Source organism: Rosa chinensis, chromosome 2 (genome assembly GCF_002994745.2).
Source record: "Rosa chinensis cultivar Old Blush chromosome 2, RchiOBHm-V2, whole genome shotgun sequence".
Lineage (NCBI taxonomy): Eukaryota > Viridiplantae > Streptophyta > Magnoliopsida > Rosales > Rosaceae > Rosa > Rosa chinensis.
Genome location: NC_037089.1, coordinates 73,077,347 through 73,093,350, shown reverse-complemented (window position 1 = coordinate 73,093,350; position 16,004 = coordinate 73,077,347). Strand labels below are relative to the sequence as shown.

The 16,004-nt window shown below is 36.6% G+C and overlaps 4 protein-coding genes and 1 long non-coding RNA gene across 6 annotated transcripts; all 5 read right to left on the bottom strand.

Annotated features, from left to right (window-relative positions):
* Positions 1 to 5,073: 5,073 nt before the first annotated feature.
* On the bottom strand, positions 5,074 to 5,873 carry LOC112185470. The gene is made up of 4 exons (XM_040513285.1): positions 5,797 to 5,873; positions 5,634 to 5,703; positions 5,429 to 5,527; positions 5,074 to 5,344 (listed from the first exon to the last, which is right to left on the bottom strand). The coding sequence occupies exons 1-4, from the start codon at positions 5,850 to 5,852 to the stop codon at positions 5,252 to 5,254; spliced, it is 318 nt and encodes a 105-aa protein (XP_040369219.1). The 5' UTR covers positions 5,853 to 5,873; the 3' UTR covers positions 5,074 to 5,251.
* Positions 5,874 to 6,448: 575 nt separating this feature from the next.
* Positions 6,449 to 14,529, bottom strand: LOC112184961. Of its 2 annotated transcripts, XM_040513282.1 has the most exons (10): positions 14,501 to 14,529; positions 14,336 to 14,375; positions 14,074 to 14,115; positions 8,757 to 9,173; positions 8,383 to 8,595; positions 8,214 to 8,306; positions 8,015 to 8,128; positions 7,257 to 7,925; positions 6,690 to 6,959; positions 6,449 to 6,574 (listed from the first exon to the last, which is right to left on the bottom strand). In XM_040513282.1, the coding sequence occupies exons 4-10, from the start codon at positions 9,168 to 9,170 to the stop codon at positions 6,521 to 6,523; spliced, it is 1,827 nt and encodes a 608-aa protein (XP_040369216.1). In that variant the 5' UTR covers positions 9,171 to 9,173; positions 14,074 to 14,115; positions 14,336 to 14,375; positions 14,501 to 14,529; the 3' UTR covers positions 6,449 to 6,520. The 2 variants fall into 2 exon arrangements, with proteins under 2 accessions (XP_040369216.1, XP_024178951.1); XM_024323183.2 differs by lacking the exons at positions 14,074 to 14,115; positions 14,336 to 14,375; positions 14,501 to 14,529 and adding an exon at positions 13,940 to 14,027.
* LOC121051185 lies at positions 9,192 to 10,346 on the bottom strand. The gene is made up of 2 exons (XM_040513284.1): positions 10,241 to 10,346; positions 9,192 to 10,160 (listed from the first exon to the last, which is right to left on the bottom strand). The coding sequence occupies exon 2, from the start codon at positions 9,945 to 9,947 to the stop codon at positions 9,510 to 9,512; it is 438 nt and encodes a 145-aa protein (XP_040369218.1). The 5' UTR covers positions 9,948 to 10,160; positions 10,241 to 10,346; the 3' UTR covers positions 9,192 to 9,509.
* Positions 10,448 to 12,946, bottom strand: LOC112184960. The gene is made up of 2 exons (XM_024323182.2): positions 11,413 to 12,946; positions 10,448 to 11,304 (listed from the first exon to the last, which is right to left on the bottom strand). Exons 1-2 carry the CDS (start codon positions 12,944 to 12,946, stop codon positions 10,448 to 10,450), a joined length of 2,391 nt encoding a protein of 796 aa, XP_024178950.2.
* Positions 14,530 to 14,726: 197 nt separating the features above from the next.
* On the bottom strand, positions 14,727 to 15,180 carry LOC121051187. The gene is made up of 3 exons (XR_005805333.1): positions 15,098 to 15,180; positions 14,910 to 15,002; positions 14,727 to 14,765 (listed from the first exon to the last, which is right to left on the bottom strand). It is a non-coding gene; the product is annotated as an uncharacterized LOC121051187 (long non-coding RNA).
* Between the last annotated feature and the right edge of the window lie 824 nt (positions 15,181 to 16,004).

Here is a 16,004-nt window from a genome sequence, read left to right as displayed (position 1 = left end):
GAAAAAAAGAAGAGTTAGAACAACACAAGAATCCGAACCAAAGAGAATTACAACCAGGGAAAAAAAAAGAAGGACCAGACATTAAAGAATTAGAACTAAACTGTAACTTGAAGAAAAAAAAAATGAAAAAACAGAATTAAAGAATAAGATCTAACCTGGGATTAGTATGGAAGGATTGGAAGCCGATTGAAGAAGGTTAGAACAAAAAGATTGGGCAGAGGATTTTGTTTCGACTCTTTGGGGCTTAGGGGTTTTTGGGTCTGAGCTTAGGTCCAGTGGGCTAGGACACCAGAAGTAACATTTCTTAGTTTCTTTTTTTAGAAAATCTGAACACCTAATAATTACACTATATAATCTAAAATATACTAACATAGATATAGAAAGATACTATGACATATGTAGAAGGCTACTGGACCAGTAATAAAAAGCTACTGACATAGATATTAATTGCAACAAAACCAATTGATTATCCATGTTAATAGTGTAACACAAATCTCAAACAAGAAATGCTACTAATATGAAATCACAACAAAAAGAAAACTGAATTTAATACAAAATCATGATTTTCCAATTTGATAAGCTATTGACAAAAGACAACTTGGAGTCAATCAAAATGCAAACAGAAAAGCTACTGACATCAGTTTTAAAAGATACTAACAGACATAAAAAGCCACTATCACTATGTTGCAAAGCCATTATAACAATTATAGAAAACTACTGATTTGTAATCAATCAAAATGTAAACTGAAAATCTACTGACATCAGCTTGAAAATATACTAACATAGTCATAGAAAGCTACTACCACAATGTTGAAAAGCAAGCCACCCAAAACAGAGAGCGAGCAATTCTTACCAAGCACACTTGACTCATCTCACTCGACATACTGCACAACACTACATGCCTCCCAAGATGCCTCAAAATTTCTCATTGTACCTGTAAGATTATATGACACACTCCCACCTGAAAGATCCCTTGCCATCACCGCCATCCTCCCACTTCCAACTGAGCAAACCATCAAGACTTGTATAACCTATAATATAACCGGTTCCTCCAACTGTGAGTTTTAACCATGTTTTTTCAAATTAATAAAAAATGACCATATTGAGGCATGAAAAGTCATAACTATCCTTGTCAAATTTCTAATTTCTATCAAACTCTATAGCTTCTAAATTCAATTGCTTTTTTTTCTTCTACTAAACTTTCAAGGTAGTCAGCCAAAAAAAAAAAAACTTTCAAGGTAGGACAAAGAGCTTGTCCTGACCTTGCTTTAAAAAAATAAAATAAATTGCAACACTATGTTTTTTTTTTCTTTGCAACTCAAAACAAAAATACATATTTACAAAAATTGCATGTCTTGGCTATGTGCAAGAATGGAATCTATTCAAAGTTCTTGGTTATTGTTCTATCTACCATACAAATGCAGTAATCTACATGATTAAATGGTACGAAACCACACATATTTAAGAAGAATATATAATGAAGGCACATGCTTGCCCTAAACTCATACCACAATATATTTCACAGGTCGAAGATTATCCATATTTTCAATATTTCAATACCCATCAAACTCCCACAAACGTGTCCCCCCACGCCGGGTTAGGAATTCACAATAACCATCTTTTTAGTGTAAAAAATCTTCTCCTCTGCATGTATGAGTATGTTGTTTGGCTCATCATACATGCACACTTTCATAACCAATCTTTCGTCAACATGAAGGGTGGTGAAGTTTTCCAGAGGCATGTCCCTATCAACTCTGGCCTCGTTTGGTTCGTGGAAAAGAAAGTAATTCCTTTGTCTTTCCCATGGGAAGGGAAATGACATTTTCGGAGAACTTTCCATTCTGATGTTTGGTAACATTAGGAAAGTTATCAGGAAAGTTTTAAAAAATTTGTAATCAATAGAATAAAATAATATATTGTAAGTAATAAATGTAAGGAAAGAAACGGGGAAAGTGATTCATTTGGTGTTTGGAATGAACCACTTTCCCCCTTATTTTCCCTCCCTTCAGGAAAGTATTTCCTTTCCTTTTGTATTCCAAATGCAGAAAAGGAACAAATTTCCTTTCTTGAGGCTTACTTTCCGTGAACCAAACGTGGCCTCTATGTTTTCATTCTTCCTAGTGACAAAAGCCACTTCTTAATTCGCCTTATTTAGCGTCATTTTTTGCTTCTTGTTTTCAACCAATGCAAAAGATCTCTAGTCATCTTCATCTTCCTTTTTCATTCTGTTTGTATTCTTGAATCAATTCTAGGTCCGGAATATATCCTTTCATAATCACAACATGGGTTATGAATTAACTTCTCCAATTGAATTTGGATAAGATAACCATTTCCTAAACCATATGATTCTTTACTGATCCTTCATCATTATCAAAGCTCAATTGCAAGGGAACAGAAATTAAGTAAGAAAGAAAAACTAATAATAAAGCTGCTACTCATTAGACCCCTTTATATAGGAGTAGTGTTTACATCATAAGGACATAACTAATGAGTATTTACAGTGGACAGCCACATTTATATAATATTTATAACACTCCCCCTTGGATGTCCACCACTAAATGATATGGTGTTGGACGCGCTTAGTGTTACCTCGTCAAAAACCTTGCCAGGTAACAAAAACTCAGTGGGACAAAAACAACCCTGGTCGAAGGAGAAAAAGAGTACAACGCGCATATGTCCTAGGTAGCATAATTTTGAATGCTCCCCCTGATGAGAATCTCCCCCTAATTGATGCATGCTTCAATAATGTATATAATAAAATACATGCACCATGTATATTAGATATGGTGTGTCGATCACATAGGTGAAACTATGTGTGATTTGCATAAAGGGGACTCATCATGAATTGCAATTCCTGCAAAAGGTTAGGGTAATACCAATAAAACTATGATAATAAATCTTACCTCAAGTAGAACCAATTTCATATGCTCAAATTATAGATAAAGATATTAGCAAAGAATAACAATATAAAGGAACAACAATTGACACATTTACCTTTATATAATATTCCGAGCATTGAAATTTATGTATGGCATACTTAGCCATAAATATCAATTAGTGTAATTGATAATTTCATATAGGCTCAATATGAGCTTTAGACAAATTCATAATTTCGCGAAAGTTAGAATATGTTGCAACATTATGAGTATGATTCGAATTTGATTTCTTAGTTTTGTCATAGTACTCATTGACGCAATAAGTCACTTTGACCATAATTGAATGAGTATGTATGAGCTTTAGATTTTTGATTCCATGAGTGAGCTTTAAGCTCATTCATTTATGGACTTGCCTTTGGCAATATGAATCAGTCAAGGATTTGATTAAGCAATATGCTTATAATGACACATAGGATTTGGGGATTTGCTTTTAGCAATTTTCCTTTAAGATCTTCATATTAGCCAAGACAACATGCCATAAGTCTCTCGTCAATATAACACTGTACTTATAGAAAAGTTGTGGCTTGGAGAAGAATGATAAGCCCATGTCTCTATAAAGAGACTTGTGTCATAGTGATTTCAATTCACTTTAGTACACCCTTTGTAATTTTTATGGTAGATAAAGTCCAAGTATATCATCACGTTTACAATATTTAAATTCATTGGAATTGCCTCTTTCCAATTTGGCCAATAGTATAATTTGTCGATACAATGAAACGTGGTAGTATACAGCCCTTGATGATATTTAGTTGCTACAACAGATGAGATATCATCAATGATCATCAATTAAAGATCTATCACACATTCAAAATATATGCATGCATTAGCTATAATAAGCTTTGTTGATATCAGGTACCCATGCATCTTTTAGCATTTGTTGTCTCTCAAGGACAAATTAATTCAAGAATGTGGATCTCTGTATAACCTCATGCAGGGCTTGTATAATCTTCCCTTATAGGGAGCTTGAAACATTGGACTTGGTGGCTATATTTCACATAAATTCACGCCGTTACAATAGCGTTTCCTCCCCCTAATGGCGGGAAGACTATCTAGTTTGACCATTCACAAAATATGTGTGATAATGTGTTATAAACTAGAGAATATGAGAGAGATCACTACTACAAAAAGGTCATCAGACGACGGTGAATTTCTGTTGTCTGATGACCAAACTCACCGTGGTCTAAGTGAGTATTGTGTGATTAAAAAATCAGACAACGGTGATTTCACCGTTGTGTGATATCACTTTGCTCAACAGAATACTAGTTTCCGTTGTGTGAATGTTGCGCAGGCATGTGCCTGCCATGGCATGCGCGGGGATGCCGCGGCACAGTCAGACAACAGAAAATGAAATTTACCGTTGTCTGAGGTTCATAACACACAACATATATAACTCATTTTTTGTTGTCTGATATTCATAACACACGACGGATATAACTCATTATTTGTTGTCTGAAACTAATAACAGACAACGGATATAACTGATTATTTGTTGTCTGAAACTAATAACAAACAACGGATGTAATTTAATATTTGTTGTCTGAGGTAAGTAACACACAACTAAAGTAAAATTATCTCCCTTGTATGTTGATTACTCAGACAACAGTGATCATTTTATTTTTGTTGTGTGTTATGAATCTCACACAACAGAATTTTGTTTTCTTTTGTTGTTGGTTGTTAGTTCACACAACAGCTATATTTGGTTATCCGTTGTGTGAATATTGTAATCAAATTGGGTACCAACCAGTGACTGTTGTAGGAGAAGCCTCAATTTTGAACTCTTTTATCATCACACAACACATGGTTTTGTCTTGTGTTGTATAACTTAACCTTAGACAACTTGGATTGCCTTAACAAATTGTATGAGGTTCTCTCAGACAACATATTCTTTTTATCAACTGTTGTGTGAACATTATAAACCAATTGTGTGATTATTTGAGGTTGTGTTGTCTGAGCTTGCTTCTCACAACTTCTTGTGAACTGTTGTTTGTTCATTCATTACCTAGCTAGCTTGGAACCATTTTCCAGAAACAATCCAGCATATATTTTACCACAAAAACACTACATATATTACCAAATGAACAGTACATATAAATTCACATTGATCCATATAATTAGTGTAACTATATAGTTGCATTTGTCAAGTACAACCAAACATCTAACTAGATAATTAAACTACTAGACAAACAAAAAAAGCATTCCTAGTCTAGTAGACCGATGCATGAATGAATCAAATGCTGATAATTGTTTCATCTTATATCTATCAGCACAAGCAAAATTTCATCATGCTTTACAAAAACATCAGCTAGTGATGGCTCCTACACGTATCTATTAACCACAAACCTAGCCCACTCATTCCTTATCTCATCAATATCCACTTGGGTATAAACAAGGCTGCTTCTTCTCTCCCACCGAAAATAATTCAAGTAACCCATGTCAAAATTACCATAAAAAGCTCACTGGAACACAAATAGAATAAACAATCTTTATGGTACCTTGTTAACAAATGAAAAGTCTTTATCCTCAATGATGTCTCTCATGTATCGCATGACAAAGTAGCCGCACTCCTTGTTGTTCGGTTGAGGAGGAATACCCTAAAAGCAGTAAATCCAACATAGCGAAAACAAAAGAATCCAAAATAAATCATGGAACCTAATACAAATTTGCTTCCAGAATCCTCTATAGGAAAAACATACATACCGACAAATTTTTCCATATAGGTGAACTTCGGCCTTTCCTACCCTTGTGTGCATTATACATAGATATTGCACTAAAACATAATAGATGCACAAACTATCAGGTTTCAAGAAATAGTCATTGTACTCAACATTTCATTATTCAAACTTGTATGACTGTAACTTACCTATCAACAATGGAAACCCATTCTCCGGTGGGTAACCGCCTCTTCATGGGATCCATAAAATAAACAATTTCTTGTTCGGGATCTACAACAGTCAGTACCCAATGTTTACTATATAACAATACAATATGATTTTAATTATCAGTCCACATGTATCACTACAAGCAAGTTATTACATATATAACAGTTGCTAGCATTCAGTTATCAAATTACTTACTCTGAGTTATACGGCAGCATGAAAATCTGTCCAGGTTTTGCAGATACCAGCCTCTCCTTTATATGTTGGGACCTTTCTTGACCTTTCCCACACCCAATTGCACCAATCATCGCAGGGTCAACAAAAGCAACCATATCCAACATTTTATATTGACTCAGGACATCATAGAGGTACCTAATTACAAGCATATACACCAATTTGAATTCAGCAATAGATTATTCACATTGATACACCAATGAGATAACACGTGGTACTTGCAAGAAATAAATCAAAATTTTTTTTTTTTACCTCTGGTATATCACTATGCAGTTCCCAGTTAATTCGTTCATGGTTGCAATTCTGTGCACATCTTGCCGTAGTATAAATGTTTTCCGTGCACGGCCAAACACTTTAGCCTCAATTTGAATGGTGATAGCCTTCCTATCTTTGAATCCGACCTCACCCCACATGCACAACATGCTCAATGAATTTGGTAAGGAAGCTGCCAATGATTGTAGGCTCAACTCATCCTCAGAGAGTTCGTCTTCCTGCACCACTTTCTTTTTTTCTCCTCCTCTCAGGTTTCTACACATACAAGATTGATGATTTTATTTTCTAATCTTATAGGCTGCAATCTTAAGCAAATAGGAATATGGACAAATCAAGATTTGGATATATTACAATTATTATGAGTACTTACCTTCACAGGTGACATTATGACAAGCTCTTTCGGCCATGGTACCCAACTCCCCATGGCCTGCCTAACAGTTCGTATTTCATCACCCACAGAAAACTGAACTAAGGCGTTCTCCTCAATTGCAACAGAGACTGAAACACGCAAATTATTATCCCCTAGTGGATAACCATGACAAAGTTGGGAGGGGTCATTGTGTTCCATCACAGTGCCAAGAGCTACAATATGATCAACTGAACCTAATGCGAACTTGGCACTAGTCTCAACTCCTTGTACCTGAAACACACAAAAAAGCTGGAATTTTATCTTCAAATACAGATTTCTATATACTGTGTGTGTGTGTGAAACACACAAAAAAGCTGGAATTTTATCTTCAAATACAGATTTCTATATACTGTGTGTGTGTGAAACACACAAAAAAGCTGGAATTTTATCTTCAAATACAGATTTCTATATACTGTGTGTGTGTGTGTGTGTGTGTGTGTGTGTGTGTGTGTGTGTGTGTGTGTAGTCCACAATCAATAAAAACTATACTACATTGCAATAATATAGATATCTGTTTTAAGTAACTACCACTTTCTCTCCAGCTAATTGTCCCTCAACTCCATGGTCAGCCACTTGTTTCTTTTCATGCTCACTCAACTTGCTTAGCTCATCCTTTTTATTGGAGTTGAAAACAAATTTTCCATCACACTCCTTCCTCTTTGAAACTTTGTTTTTACATTCCATTGCTTTCTCCTCAATTACAACCAAAGCTTTCTGAATTGCTTTCCCATCCACAACATTCAGTACCTCGTCTTGCACTTGAGCATATCGATCTTCATCACATGTTGGACCTGCAGTTTGTGAACAACTGCCTTGCCCAGATCCATGCAGAATGTATTTCTCTAGCATTGCTGGAGAACTAGCTACTTTCCCAACCTCCCTTGCGTCTACCTTTGCTTCCAGCTGTGCAAGCTTATGAACCCAAAATGCCCTCTCTTCTTTAATTGCCTGTTGCTTGGCCTCTTCAATGATCTTATCTTTTTGTTCTTCAAGTATTTTTTGCACACTGATTCGAATAGTCTCTTGGATGCTCTCCCTTCTACGTTTAGGGGTGTGAAAATAAGATGAGGGATTCACATAAGCTCCCACCCCTCGCACTCTACCACCATGCTCAGGAGTGCCCAAAGCCAAGGTTAACACATCATTACTTCCACTAGTGCTTAATTCTCCACTAGCAACCTTCTCCTTCAAGTCCCTCTTGTCACATTTACAAAAATAGTAAATAAGCATAGACATAATTTTAAAAGGTCAGCTGTAGACATTGAACTTCACAAAATTATACTCACAATTTTTTCAGCGCACTGCTTCGTCCCTTCATCCTTGAAGGTTCCCTGCTTGGTCTGTCGTCCAGCGATCCATAGTGTCGCTCTATCAATTTCATCCTCCTCCATTGTTGTAGACTACCAAAAATAGATGGTTACTAAATTTGTGGTGATAAATTAATAGCCACGTTAACAAATTACCTAACAATTACCCATAACTTACCAGCTCTTCCTCCAACCCAGCATATCCCTTACGGGACATTCGGTGGGGATACTTATTCTTCGCACGCCTAGCTTGTGCCAACCTACGCACTTCCTGAAAAACAGGCCACACAATTGATATACCTCTTTAATATAACAACTTAACACAACAACCTTAATGTAAAACTTACAATAAATTGTGGGTTTGTCCGTTCAGCCACAAATTGGGTCCAATGATCCTTATTGATGAATCTATAATCATCCGGAGGAAACTTCAAGGATTCAGGGTCATCCAAGTAAGGCATAATGTAATGCCTTGTGAGCCGGGACTTGAATTCCCTCCATTTTGATGCAGCTGATTCCAATACGATTTTCCTTTTTTCAGGACCAATCTCAAATGCTCCCTGTGTATAGAAACACAGTTCTTGTAAGTGATAGGAAAACAAACAAAAGGGCCAAATTGTATTATCATTCATAATATAAGGCAGAAACTTTGATGTCAGAAGGTAAAAGTTATAGGAATATGATCTGCTACTAATAACTTCATGAATAGACAAATGTATACCTGCACACGTAACCAGATTTTCTCTTTCTCCTCAGCTGTGACACCTCCAATATGGTTCTTGATAGTTCTCCAAGTAGTCCTTATGATTGGTATCTTTCTACGAGCTAAGACACCAATATATGATTGCATTTCCTTTGCTACCTTCCCGCATGGAGTCCCTTTTGCGTTGAAGAGAACCACTTTCTTCTGCCTCAAGCTCTTGCGCCTTGAAATACGTGACATTGTCACACAATGCCGCTTAAGTAGCTTCAGACCTCCGGTCTCTTCATCCTTCCTATTAGATTTCCCATTTTTATCAGAAATGGATGCATCAGTTGATGTCGAATTTGACTTTTTTGATGACTTAGTTTTCTTCCGCTTCACTCCCTTATCCTTTGACTTCTTCGGTATTGAGGCAGATTTTGTTGGGCCCATTATCTACAAAAAAGACTTGATAGACATTAATTAGCCACTTATAGTAAAGAATAAACACATCTGTTTCAGTAATCATGTAAAGAACAATACAATGAGCCCACACAATAAAGACCAGACTAAATACAGAAAGAAACCAAAAACCATGCCATTTTAGTAATCACATGACATGTAGAAAGCTTCAATCAGTTTCATTCAACAAGTTGACAACAACATATCTGGTTTGTACCAAATTACATGGCTAAAGCAAAAATGAAAGGTGCTGATCAACCAATACATAACAAACCACAAGGAATTGAAGTGGGATAACAAATTATCATAATAGAAATTAAACTGCCTATATTATCCATCAACAACTATATCTTCCTCCCCTTCCCGCATGTAACCCACTTCTTCCTCATTTGCTAAGTTACCAGGTAATTCAATAGATGGCATCATGGTGGTGATAGGATGGTGAGCAACAATAGTGTCCCCAAGCTCATCTTCAACCTCAAAATCACTGTAATCCCTACTAGAAATTCTTAGCACTACTGACCACATTGGATCTACAGGGTCTTGAACATAAAAGATTGGCTGAACACAGTTTCCCAACACAAAAGTATCATTTAAATGACCTTTCTTATTCAAATTCACCAATGTGAACCCCAGCTCATCTACCTTCACACCCCTTTTATTCTCTACCCAATCACACTTAAAGATAGGGATCCTAAACTTTTCATAATCAAGCTCCCATATTTCAGTAATCACCCCATAGAAGCTCATGTCATCAATAACTAGCATTTTATCCCTAGCAGTAGCTACTTGCGGTGTCTTAGCAAGTAAGTAGACACCACTGTTTTGCGTTGATCTAACATCATCACGCTTCTTTGTGTTATACTGAATTCCAGCAATTCTATACCCACTGAATGTTGGTACTTCATTGCTCGGTTTATCTGAAAGCCATCTGACAATCTCTGGAACGTGAGAATCTGGTTCACTTAGTTGAACAGCAACCTGCGATTGAACAAAGAAAATAAGTATATGGAATATCAACCAAAAATATTCCCATAAATGTCGTTACTGTTCAGACTTACCCTCTCCTTCAACTAATCTGCAAATGTCTTGTTTTGCTTGTCTGTAAGCCACTTTTTATTCTTTTTGAATCTTGGAAACTCCCTCTTCAAGTATTGTAGGTGTTCACTACAATTACCAATAAAGCAGTGATACAGTGACTGAAGATTAGTGTACAAAATTACATGAAATATTAACAGAAATCACAATCTTAGATAAAGGGATGGCACTTACACAAAATAGCTTCTGAATTCATCCGTGTTTTGAAGAGCGCAAAGATGAGCTTGGTCAAATAACTTGCCGTAAACACTAATAACTGTAGCACCTGAGGTAGGCTTGTCCTCTATGTGAGGGTCAGATGGAATCCCAACAGTCTTGTCATCAATGAAAAGCTCTGCTAAAAACTCAACCGCCTCTTCAGCAATATAACACTCAGCAATGCAACCTTCTGGCCGATTTCTATTTCGAACATATCCTTTGCAAATCTTCATGTACCTCTCAAATGGATACATCCATCGAAAGCAAACTGGTCCACATAACTCCACCTCTCTAACTAGGTGAACTGTTAGATGAACCATTATGTCAAAAAATGATGGGGGAAAGTACTTTTCCAGCTCACACAATGTTTCAACAAGTTCACTTTGGATATTCGGCAGCCTTGACACATCAATAGTCTTGCTGCAGATTTCATTAAAAAACAGGCATAACCTGATCAAGGCAATTCTGACCGGCTTTTCAAGCACACCTCGTATGGCAACAGGGAGGAGTTGTTGCATTAAGGCATGACAATCATGGGATTTAAGTCCACTAAGCCTTAAATCATCCATGGAAACCAGGTTTGATATGTTAGAAGAATAGTCTTCAGGAACCTTCATGCCAAAAAAAGACCCACACATGCATCTTTTTTCATTTGTCTTTAGGTTCCAGCTTGCCAATAGCAAGCGCTCCTTTTTCGGACCTTCAAGATCATGCCTTAATCCTAATCTAATACCCATCTCCACTAGATCCAACCGAGTTTTCACTCCATCCTTTGTTTTTCCAGGAATATTGAGCAAGGTACCTATGAGACTATCACATACATTTTTCTCTATATGCATCACATCAAGGCAATGTCGAACAGGGAGAAACTTCCAGTATTCAAGTTAAAAAAAAATAGACTTTTTTTTCCAGCAAGGCCTGGTTTCATCGTCCCCACCCTTGTAAGGAGGGGGCTGATTTTTTTTCCCAAAACGGTACTTTGGAACTTCCTGCTCCACCCTGTGCAGTACTTCTTCCCCACTCAAAGGAACAGGAGGGGGAGAATGTTCTGGAAGGTTGTTGAAAGCAGCCTTTTGCCTTCTATAAGGATGGTTTCTTCCTAAAAACCTTCGATGCCCGATGTAAGCCATTTTCCCTCCATTAACTAGTCTTGTTGGTTTTGTATTTTCAAGGCAAATAGGGCATGCATTATACCCTTTAACTATACTCCCAGATAGGTTACCATAAGCTGGAAAATCGTTGATTGTCCAGAATAGTAAACCTCTAAGAGTAAAGTATTCACTTTGTCTTGCATCGTAGACACCACTAACTCCTTCCCATAGCAGTTTCAAGTCCTCTATCAAAGGTTCCAAGTAGACATCAATGTCATTTCCTGGTTGTTTAGGCCCAGAAATCAATAGAGTTAACAACATGTGTTTTCTCTTCATTATGAGCCATGGAGGCAGATTATATGCGACCAGAATAACAGGCCAACAGCTGTACTTGCTGTTTAATGAACTATGGGGATTGAACCCGTCTGATGATAATGCAAGTCTTAGGTTTCTAGGGTCAGAACCAAAATCTGGCCATTTTTCATCTACTAACTTCCATGAAGTTGCAGCAGCTGGATGACGCATCAAGCCATCGCGTTTTCTGTCAGTAGCATGCCAAGTCAGACTCTTACATGTACCCTCTGACTGAAACATTTTTTTGAATCTAGGAATAGGAGGAAAGTACCATAGTACCTTTGCAGGTACGCCTTCCCTTTCTTTCAAGTTTTTACCTACTTTCCACCTTGAAATACCACATGTAGGGCACTTAATTGCATCAATATACTCTTTTCTATACAAAACACAATCATTTGGGCGGGCATGAATTTTAGTGTAATCCATTCCTAGAGAACTTAATGTCTTCTTTGCCTCATAGACAGAGGCAGGTATCTCATTGCCTACTGGAAGAAACTCCGCAAACGCAATCAACCACTCAGAGAAAGCAACATCACTCATACCGTGCTTTGCTTTCAAGTTGTAAAGCCTCACCAGAACATTCAGCCTTGTGTGCCTATCACAACCAGGGTATAACGGTTTATTAGCGTCATCTACAAACTGTCTAAACTCGTTACACTCATCACTTTCCATGTCTGCATCACTACCTAATCCTAATTCATATTCAGGTATCTCATTGTCGTTCACAGAGTAAGAACTATGTGAATCTGAATCTACTGCTGCATCATCAGTAGATTCATCAGCTGCTGAATCCAATATGGCATCCCCATGCTCATTCCATTTATCATAACTCGCATCAATACCATTTACAAATAGATGGTCCCTTATTACAGAAGCGGAAAAGTAGTCAACCTTTCCACATTTTGTACAAGGACAACAAATATGGTTAGGGTCTTTAGCATTTTCGAAGGCAAATTTACAGAACTGTGTCACCCCTAATTTATATTGCCGAGATCTCCTATCCGCAACCATCCATGTTCTATCCATTTATACTACGCACAAACAGAAAAACCAAACAGGAAGACAAACTTAATTGCAGATATATCAACACGAACTCATATATATTTGTTGGTTTCTTTTAAACTGATAGGTACTGGAACAGGGAATCTCGGTGTGCAATGGACTGAAACAGCTACCAATCTAAGATTATGTTTTACCCTATATACCTTCAGCATACAGTAATATGCAATCGCACCCAAATAGGAAGACAAATTTTAATTTAGTTTTTCTCATTACAAAGTGGAAAATTTTTGAAATATGTGTACTGAAAAAGCAAGCAAGAAAAATATCATTATCTGCAAGTAACATAAATAATCAAAAGCAAGCAACCAATCCGCAACCATCCATGTTCCATCCATTTATACTACGCACAAACAGAAAAACCAAATAGGAAGACAAACTTAATTGCAGATATATCAACACGAACTCATATATATTTGTTGGTTTCTTTTAAATTGATAGGTACTGGAACAGGGAATCTCGGTGTGCAATGGACTGAAACAGCTACCAATCCAAGATTATGTTTTACCCTATATACCTTCAGCATACAGAAATATGCAATCGCACCCAAATAGGAAGACAAATTTTAATTCAGTTTTTCTCATTACAAAGTGGAAATTTTTTGAAATATGTGTACTGAAAAAGCAAGCAAGAAAAATATCATTATCTGCAAGTAACATAAATAATCAAAAGCAAGCAACCAATCCGCAACCATCCATGTTCTATCCATTTATACTACGCACAAACAGAAAAACCAAACAGGAAGACAAACTTAATTGCAGATATATCAACAAGAACTCATATATATTTGTTGGTTTCTTTTAAACTGATAGGTACTGGAACAGGGAATCTCGGTGTGCAATGGACTGAAACAGCTACCAATCCAAGATTATGTTTTACCCTATATACCTTCAGCATACAGTAATATGCAATTGCACCCAAATAGGAAGACAAATTTTAAAAAATAACAAAAAAAAATACCCAGGTGAGAATTGATGGTGTTGTTGACGCTGCAAACAGGACAGTGTTCTGTTGTTCTCAAAGTAGCAGGCACCTAGCTAGCTCCCAATATACAACCATCAGCCATTTCAGAGATGGATTGAAAGTTCAATTACCTAGTACTCCCACCACCAAAGCTACACACCCATTATCATCATCTGCACCAAAAAAAAATGTGAGAGAAAATAAAAGCATACTTCGAATTGATTATTTAGATGTCAACCTAAAGAACAAATAGAATATGCAAAACACAAAAACTGACATCAGTCGTAAATGAAGAACAGCAAATCATATAATAGAAGTTATGGTATATAAAAATAGAGTGAACAGCAGGAGAAGCAAACTTTCATTAGAAATAAAATTTGTTTTCAGTCTAACCTTGTTTTACCAGATTAGTAACAGAGCCTGAACTTCGGAACTGTTGAAAAACAAAAACATGTATTATGATTGAGAACATAATTACAGATATGGATTATACAAATCGAAAAATTGAGTAATTAAAGTACAAAGATAAAACTGAAGAATATGAAAGTGAAATTTTACCAAGCTTTTGCTGAGATTGATTGTGATGAATAAGGTTGAAATTACCTTTTGCACACAACCTAAAGAATAAAAACATAACAACCATCACTATTCCAACACAAAGAAAACACCCAAAAATTCAAACCCATATCAATTGAAAGCCAAAGTTTTGAAATTCAGATAAAATAAGACCACAATAAAAGAAAAGAAACCCAACTTCTCTTGCTTTCGCAGAAAATAAGACCACAATCACTCAAAACCCCAAACTGCAGCAGGAACAATACCCCTACAAAATCCAAACCCAGGTCAATTGAAAACTACTTAGATTGGTTGTTGAACAGCAAAAACCAAAATGCTGATGTATGATGATGGAAAAGCTGAGAGACTGACAAAAAAAAAATCAAACAAATTCGAACCCATCGCAGAGTACCTGGGATCGTTTCTGTTCGAATCGAGCATCAAGTTGTTCCCGTCTAACTCTTCTTCTTCTTCTCCCTCCTCCTCTTCCTCTTTTTCTTTTTGTCTGTTCCAACAAAATCCCAAAGCAAAAACAGATTTTATTACGCGTAATCAAACAGACACCCACCACCATAGACTGAAAATAGAACCGAAAACCACCTTGATGTCGGTGTAAATCAGATACTTCCAAAAAGAAGTAGAACCGAGAATTATGAATTATAGCCATACTTCACAGGCAAAATGTCATTCATCAAAATACCAAGGGCAGAACTATCACTCCACCACTTTATAGCCAAATACCAAAAAGAACTCTATCTATTGACAAACAAACATTTTGCTTTTCTATTGGCTATAGCCTAGTACAGATTAGAGTTCATTTTTGTTTTTTCTTTTATCAACCACCTAGTTCTCAAAAACAAAGAACTACATAGACTTTCCTCAAATTAATAAAATACGATGGAAGCCAACAAAAGGAGAAGCAAGTCAACAAAGTGCAGTTCACTTCAATCATTTCTTTCATCCTCATTCCTAGAGAATCCATAATCAGAAATTGAAAACTTTCCTCCTTTTTCCATTATTCCCACATCTTCTGAGCAAACCTAAAGCAAAGCATTCAACTTTTGCTAAAAATTTCTTTGCCCCAAGTTGTGAAATACAACAAAAGAGCTTGACACGGATCTAGCATTCACAACCAATTTCTGACTCAATCATTCTCAAGTCATAAAGCTCCCACACATTGACTTCCTAAAGAACAGGTTATCAAAGATTCAAAGTTCCAATCATTTTGGCAAGATGGTTTCTGGGTATTCACAAAAGAAGACCACACAACTCGAAAATGAACAATAAGAATTTTCTTATCAAACATCCAAAAGAGAGCGACGGAGGAAGAGAGGAGAAGCACCTAGTAGTCAAAATTACGAGCAATACACACTGGGTATATTGCAATTAGGAGCAATACACCCAAAACACCAAACATCATGATTCACAAATCTGGACAACCCATTCACAAATCTGGGTAATCGATGTTTACCTAAGATTCAGGGATTGAAGCCTTGAAGGAGTCGCA